Source organism: Molothrus aeneus, chromosome Z (genome assembly GCF_037042795.1).
Source record: "Molothrus aeneus isolate 106 chromosome Z, BPBGC_Maene_1.0, whole genome shotgun sequence".
In the NCBI taxonomy this organism is placed as follows: Eukaryota; Metazoa; Chordata; class Aves; order Passeriformes; family Icteridae; genus Molothrus; species Molothrus aeneus.
Window position 1 is genome coordinate 64,272,998 of NC_089680.1, and position 8,427 is coordinate 64,281,424.

Genomic DNA, 8,427 nt, shown 5'->3' on the forward strand with positions numbered 1-8,427 from the left:
GTTATTTTTACACTCCCAGATTTTTATTTAAAATAAAAATGCAAGTTTTAATTATCCATCCATGCATCAAGGCATGCATCACTTCTGAAGGATTCCTTTAATACACAAGGACCACTACAGAAGCTACAGATCATCTGTAGACAGTTTGTAGACTGTCACTGCTGTGATATTAAAGGGAACAGGTCATGCCTGAACTACTGTTGATACAGACATAGACTAGCAAAAAAATCTTTTAGTATCTCATAACATTCCATCATTCAAGAATAGCTGAGGACAGATGTTTTCCATCCAACTGCAGTATTTTCACACTGCTTTCATTAAGCTGTCATTTTAAAAATTGCTTCAATTTGAGTTCCTTTTCTGCTTTGTTAGTTTTAATGTATTCCACTGCACCTGGTGTGACTGGAAAAGTTGCCTTTGTCCTTATGTATAAATTTACTAGAAATTAGAGCAGACTCACACACACAATTACCTACAAGTCTGAATGTAATCATGCAGTACCAACAGATTTGAACAGTTTTACATCTATTTATGGTCTAATTTTAAAAGCTTTATAATGTGTTAAGGAATTGTGAATTCAGACATGTATGCAACTTTGATTTGAAGGAGTTGGTAACTTGGATTTACTAATGCTGTAAAACATGTTGTTCGCTGCGCACAGAAAAGGAATGCTTCAGCTTATCATGAACAGACCTAAATAAAATTCAAAAGCAGCAGTGATTCGGAAAGTACAGCAAATAAATGTGTATAACTGAACCAAATAACCTGCAGAAAGTTTAGAAAGGTGCAGACACTTGGGTCTCAAAGTTTGCAAAAGCTGTGGATATATTTTTTCTTTCAGAAATTCCATTTTTGTTTTTCTTGGTCTCAGACATTTTCTGTTCTTGTAAAATGTTGCACTGAGGAGCTATAAACTTAGAAGGGCAATAAAATATGTGTTCCATAGGAAAAAAATGTTTTCAGAACTTGTGCTGCAAAACACGAAATGGGAAATTGCATCATATACATTCAGAACAACAACAACAAAAGGAATATCTTGCTTCTTTTCCATGAAAATGTAGAATAACTTGAGGTAAATCCTGGTGTTTCAAAAGGTTTAGAAGTGACTCTTACTTCCCTGAGATCAGGAGAAGATAGCTTAAAGTTTAATTCCTTGTTGGAAACCAGAGAGCTGCCCACTCATGCATATGTACATGTGAACAAGGATGATAATTGGATGGCATTACTCTCCTTCTTACAGTCACACTGAAGCAGGGCTGATCAAGAAACTGGGCATCTAGCCTCTCTCCAGATATGCTTCCAGCAGAAAGCCACATGCTGTACTGTGGTCCTGACACCACCAGGTCACATCCTGCAGCATGATCTGATCTGCTGAAACACAGGAACCCTTAGTCCAGCAGCAGAAAAATGCCAAGGACTGTGCAGTTCCTTATTATACATCAATATATTTATATGCATACAGCTGTTTTTAAAGCTATCTATGGAAAACTGTCGAGGGACTGGATGGTGTGAGATGGGGGTAGGGGAGAAAGGAGGGAGGGGGGAAAAAAAGCAAAAAAAGGAAAGAAAAAGCTTTAAGAGGAAATATTTCCTTTTATACCTGACTTCTATTGTTATAAAAAAGATGAATCAACATCAAGAATCCAAACCTAGTCCCAACTGACTTGATAAGTGATGGCAACAGAATCCTGTCTTATATGAGTATTCTGAAGAGGTATGGATTTTAATAAGTGCCCAGATACTTGGATAATGAGGAATCAAAATTAAGAAAATATAATGAGATTCAGGCTTCTGATGAGAAAAGGACTTGCTGAAAATGAATCTCATCGTTTTCACAGGTATAAGAAATGTACATATTTGTACATTTGCTTATTTGTTTGAAGAAACTGTAAGCCTATCATATAGCAGAAACACTAACTGAGGGTTTTGATTTGTTGGATGCCAGGGTTCTTTTTGTTAATATTTTTGTCTAAAGCACTTGATACTTTACACAATTTAACTTTAACATTAATAGGCCTTAATGTAACTGTTGTTACATATAAGGGAGCTTATTAAAAGATCATAGCTCACTTTTTCTACCAGTTGTACACTGTTCCACTAAGTCATTTTCCCACCCTGTTTGCCACAGGTTGAAAAAAAAGACTTGAGAACAGACTTATGAGATGAAAATCAAATCTGAATATTTCATCTATTACATTAATTTGCTTAAGGCCAGCATCTGCTTCACTCTTGAGAAGTATGATCTGCTGGAACCCTTCCCCCATGTGTAGCCTGAACAAATTAATGTTCTTGGGTTCAAAAATTTGGACAGTCTTGCAAAGATTTCATAAATACTTTCCATGTGTATGCATACATAGTAACTGTAATATCGCACTGCACATTATTCCAGCAAAAACTTAGTCATAGATTAAAAAAATGTTTCTGCAGTATCTTAGCAATGAGTAAAATATTCTAATATCCATGCAGAGAGTATTTATCAAATTTTCTCCTGTAGAATTACATGAAAACTCTTTAATACAAAAGGAAATAAAACCTGGTTTTAAAACTTCTTAATAAGACTAAATGTTAATTGAATTTCTCCCATTGTTGAGAGAATAAAATGTGTAATTATTGATTGTCATGTATCCAGGAGTGCTTTAGTTTAATTTTTAATCTATTTTGCAATTCATTTTTTCTCATTTTTCTTCTATTTTAAATTTAAAATTCTTTCATACAAATCAATTTTACATCAAATTTTTACATTCTATCTTTATTCCCACTGCAGTCTTTTTATCAATATTTTTATCTTTCCTTTGAACACATTCAATTACACTGTATGGAGCTTGCTTAATATCATATATTTTATGTTGCAGCAGAGAGACTTTAATATATGAGTTTCTAAATCTTAATAATTTCCTTCATACAGCATTTCTTTCATTCCACGTAACATAAATTTCACTGATGGCCATAATTTGAAAACCAAGTTATTGTCTTTGTTCTTCACATCCACAATCATTTCAGAGTTCTACAGTATAATTGTTGTAGTGCGTTTTTATATTTTGTAATATTTTGAAGTAGTTTTGTTTTGTATTCCAATATTTTTCCCAAATGGTTTATCCCAGACTGTACTCCCCTCCCTTTATCTGTGTTATCCCTCTCCCAGGATGAGATCATCCCTAAACCCCCACCCTGGCTCTCTGTCAATCACTCAGCATCCCATCCCCCCCATCCAGAAGTTTCGGTCCAAGTTGTCGAGTGATTTGCCAGAGGCCAGGGGTCAGCCCCCCAGGCCTAGTCCCATACGCTGCCCTATATGTCTATCCCCCAGTTCCCATCCCTCAGAGATACCTATTGGTTGGTAAAATGTTATCTACTTTTGGTTTCCTGCTCCCTTGAAATGTGACCTTCGGAGATCTCCCGGGGCTCTCGGCAGGAGGCCCCCTGAGGCGCAGGAGCTCCTTTGGGATCTGAATAAAACCATGGACTAACCCCTGCTAAGAGTCGGCCCTTTATCTTCTACCGATGTCTCTGGTGTCTCTTGTGCTGCACAGGCGCCCAGCCCAGGTGCCCTCAGTACCCTCGGGGCACAGACAGTGTCTCCCCGCTGTCGGCCGTGTCGGGGCTGCCCTCCCCGGTGTCTGCCGACTCGAGACTGGCCCAGGGTTCCTGAGAGGCTCGCAGAGAGACCGGGACATTTTGGCGACCAACGTCGGGCTCTGAGACCATCCCCGGACCTCATGGACGGGGCTCGGACATTATTTCAGACTGTTCGCAAAGCCTTTGGCCGGCAAGCTACCTTAGAAGAACACACTCCGTTTTAATGAATTGCTCCTCTGTGCAAGAAACTCTTCCCTCAAGAGTCAGTTTCAGGTAGAAGTCACCATCCCAGGACCTCCTGTTTTCCTGTCCCACAGCTGGATTGGTAAGTTTACCTTTTTCTTGTTTCTCCCCTCTTCGGGAGGGGGGGTGTTTCCCTGCCTTTGTTTTCAGGCTCGCTGCAGAGAGCCGAAGTTTTTTTTTCTCTATTTTTGGCAGGCTACCAGCTTCAGGTTTTTCTTCTCCCCCCCACCTGGGTTGGTGAAATTTGAGATACAAAATTTAAAATCACAGCTACAATGGGTGCAAAGCTTTCTGTATCTCACAAAGATGTCTATTACCATTTTTTGAATTTTCTTAAGAGTGAAAAAATCCGATTTTCAAAATCAGATGTTAAACAATTTGTTAGATGGCTGTTTCTTCACTTTCCCGATGTATCAACTGAAAATATTAGTGATTTGGCTTTTTGGGACAAAATTGGTAATGAGTTATTGAGAGCAGGGAAATCTGGTGACACATCTCCGTCAAAATTTGTTTTTTTAGCCCTGCAGATAAGAAATGTTGTAAAATCTAATTTAAAGATGCAAGAACAGCCAACCGGGAACAGTTTCAACACCTCTGCTTCCCAGAAACCCGATCTACCCCCCTCCAAGTTATGTTCTCCCTCTCCTAACCCTCTTTCCTCACCCCCAGCCCCGACCCAGGGCATTCTGAAGAAAGTTACACTCCCGAGCTTCCCTCAGAAGCTCCCTGTCTCCAACCCGGACAGTTCTGGCCAGACTCCCCGGGACCCTACCCTTTTCCCTGCTTCCCCAAGTTGTGAAACCCCGTCCCACAATCTTAGTGCCCGCCTTTGTACCCCCGATTCGCTTCAAGTAACTTCCCCAGACCATGATGGTGGATACCACATGGCAATGCCTGGTTCTTCTCTCCACAATCCTTTACGCTCTCCCAACAACCCATTCTGGTCAGAAAACCGCGCCCCCGAAACCCTCCCTCCCGGCACCCTCCCGCCGCCCCCCTCCGCCCCCTCAGGGCTTTGCCCGCCAGCCGCGGCCTCCCTCCGCCCCTCCCGCAGCCCGCCCTCCAGCTCCCAGGTCACAGAAACCGGAGGTGCTGAGTTCGGCAGCCAGAAGCCGGAAACATCACTGGTTCTTTCTGCAGCCCCTGTGTCATATATTTCAGATTTAAACGGGGGGATTCAGCCACATTATACCCCCCTTTCTGTTGATTCTGTCAAAGAACTTGCCAAAGCCCAAAAAGATTTTGGTAGATCAAGTGAATATTTTAGAGGACTCCTTAAAGCTACACTTTCTGCTAATACCTTAACACCCGCTGATATCAAACACCTTTTTACCTGCCTGTTATCCTCGTCTGAATATCTCTTGTGGGATGCAGCATGGAAAAAAGGATTGAGAGAAATTTTACCAGCTGTGTGGGCTGATGAAGCTACTGCCCATGATGTTTATGGTAAATTGATATCTCTCGACCATCTCTGTGGACAGGGGGAATGGGAGGATGGAGCAAGTCAGGCAGAGGGCATTCCCAGAAAGGTTTTCAAAGAATGTGCTAGAGCAGCTGAGAAAGCTTTCTTCGGGCTCCGTCCTGGTGTTCCACTTGAAAATTATTTGAAAATAACACAATCTTCATCTGAGTCCTTTTTGAGTTTTGTGGAAAGGTTGAGAAAAGCTGTCGAATTTCAAGTTCAGAACGAAAGAGCCAGGATGGAAATCCTCACCGAGATTGCTAAAGAAAATGCCAATGAGAAGTGTAAAGCTGCCATCCTGAGCCTGCCTCTCGATCCAGCACCAACACTACAGTCAATGCTAGAAGTGTGTGAGAGGAAAGTTACCATTACCCTTGCTGACCAGGACGAGAGACCAAAACCACAGAGAAAGATTGCAGCTGTGGACGCCCCTGATCCACCATCCACCAACCAGCTTCAGCGTGTCACAATGCCACAAGAGAGAACCTCCAACTCTAATCGACCTTGCCATCTTTGTGGGAAGTTAGGGCATTGGATGCCTGACTGCCCTCTGAAAAAGCAGTTTTTAGATTTTAAATACAATAACCTTGAAGATCAGAATTCCCCAAAAGACAACCTTTCAAAAAACTGAATAAAGAGCGCTCTTTTTCCCAGCGCTATGACAAAAATAGGGTGTGTTCAATTCCAGCACAGGACAGGGCCGAGCCTGAGCACAGACGTCAGCACCAGGAGCGGAATGCATTTCATACAGCAGCGCACCAGCAACACCAACACAAACCCACTGGCAAAGGTAAAAAAGTCCTTGCCATGAACATTTTGGGGACAGTAAAATGGTTCAATGTAAAAAACAAATATGGTTTCATAACCCGGAATGATAACAAAGAAGATGTGTTTGTTCATCAGACTGCTATAAAAAAGAATAACCCCAGGAAATATCTCCCCAGTTTAGGAGATGGAGAAATTGTGGAATTTAATATAGTACAAGGAAGAAAAGGCCCCCAAGCAGCCGATGTGACAGGACCTGGTGGAGTTCCAGTACAAGGCAGTAAACACGCTCCAGACTACAAACCTGTAAAATATTATCTGCATCATAGAAGTCCTCCACATGTCTACCAAGGAAATAGAACCCAAAACCAACAACCATCAAGCCCCAGCAACAGCCTAAAAGCAAGAAGAGCACAGAACACTGGCAAGCTGCCCTGCATTCAAAAGCCCATGTCAATAATAAAAGAACCTTCCAGTCCGATAAGTCCCACTTCTAATACCCTTCCCCAATTCCTGTGGCCTTCCTACCCCTCTCCCACTTTCCCCTTTTCCCTTCCATTGTGTTATTACCCCTTTTTTATGTTCCCACAAATTCCTACCACCCTCTCCCCTCTCCCATGGTCTCCCTCCACTAATCCCTATCCCCAGAGTTCCTTTAGAATACCAGAGGGAGCATGAAGTTTCCCTAAAGTAACCATCCTTTTCTTAAACTAATGATTTTTATTTGGAGTTTCCAACAGGCACACCACCACCTACACTGCCTTGTGCAGAGTCTATCACAGCCAAACACTTTACCACAGGAGACAAAGAAACAGCCCCTGCTGAAAAAACCTTTTCCTGACTCAGTTTCCTGAAAAACCGTGTCTTTTTAGTGTTTCCCCTTAATCTGAACTCAGCCCCTCTACCATCAGAATGAGCCCCATCCTTCTGCTGCTCATGTTGACAGCCATCCATCCAAGTCAGATGTGGAAGAGTTTGAAGGTCTCTGTTGCCTGAATCTTTGCCTGAATCTGTCATCCAAAGCTGACCATGTCCACAAAATCATCAGAAAGATGCAACAGATGGTCCAAGACATCAAGCAAGAAACAGCAGACTGGATGGATGGACTTTCCCAAAAATGGGGACTCTCGGGCTGGGTCAGATCCATATTGAAATCTGTATTTTTAGTTTTGTTTGTTCTTCTTGTTATTTTGGTCAGTTTTGGGATCATCAAGAGCATTGTGACCAAACTGATATCGAAAGCTATTTCCCCTTTAGAGATCAATCAGGTGACTGTTCCTACCTCTTCTGAGGAAGAGACAGAAACCTCTGCAGAATTTACAAAACAGCCTTGGTTTGCTGATGCTTGATATCACTCCGAGCTGAAATTTAATGTCTAGGTGCCTCTCCTTTTTTATTTAAACGAAAAGAGGGAGATGTTGTAGTGCATTTTTATATTTTGTAATATTTTGAAGTAGTTTTGTTTTGTATTCCAATATTTTTCCCAAATGGTTTATCCCAGACTGTACTCCCCTCCCTTTATCTGTGTTATCCCTCTCCCAGGATGAGATCATCCCTAAACCCCCACCCTGGCTCTCTGTCAATCACTCAGCATCCCATCCCCCCCATCCAGAAGTTTCGGTCCAAGTTGTCGAGTGATTTGCCAGAGGCCAGGGGTCAGCCCCCCAGGCCTAGTCCCATACGCTGCCCTATATGTCTATCCCCCAGTTCCCATCCCTCAGAGATACCTATTGGTTGGTAAAATGTTATCTACTTTTGGTTTCCTGCTCCCTTGAAATGTGACCTTCGGAGATCTCCCGGGGCTCTCGGCAGGAGGCCCCCTGAGGCGCAGGAGCTCCTTTGGGATCTGAATAAAACCATGGACTAACCCCTGCTAAGAGTCGGCCCTTTATCTTCTACCGATGTCTCTGGTGTCTCTTGTGCTGCAAAGGCGCCCAGCCCAGGTGCCCTCAATACCCTCGGGGCACAGAGAGTGTCTCCCTGCTGTCGGCCCTGTCGGGGCTGCCCTCCCCGGTGTCTGCCGACTCAGGACTGGCCCAGGGTTCCTGAGAGGCTCGCAGAGAGACCGGGACAATTCCACGTAACATAAATTTCACTGATGGCCATAATTTGAAAACCAAGTTATTGTCTTTGTTCTTCACATCCACAATCATTTCAGAGTTCTACAGTATAATATTTCATTATTTGGATTAAATGAATTTACCTTAATTTCTCTCCTCACAATTCATCTACACACGAGGATTCACACTAATAGTTATAGTAGGCACAAGCATCTGAAATAATAAAAAAACTGCTTTTCAATTTATAATTTTTGCTTTTCTCTAGAAGTTTAAAAACTTTCAACCAGATTAGTTTATTCTATGTGTGCTATGTTTATGTCC

General features: G+C 42.3%; 1 protein-coding gene across 1 annotated transcript; it reads left to right on the top strand.

The window, feature by feature from the left end:
* The first annotated feature begins 4,094 nt into the window (after positions 1–4,094).
* LOC136569405 (endogenous retrovirus group K member 5 Gag polyprotein-like) lies at positions 4,095–5,912 on the top strand. The gene has a single exon (XM_066569797.1). It carries the CDS (start codon positions 4,095–4,097, stop codon positions 5,910–5,912), a length of 1,818 nt encoding a protein of 605 aa, XP_066425894.1.
* Positions 5,913–8,427: the final 2,515 nt, after the last annotated feature.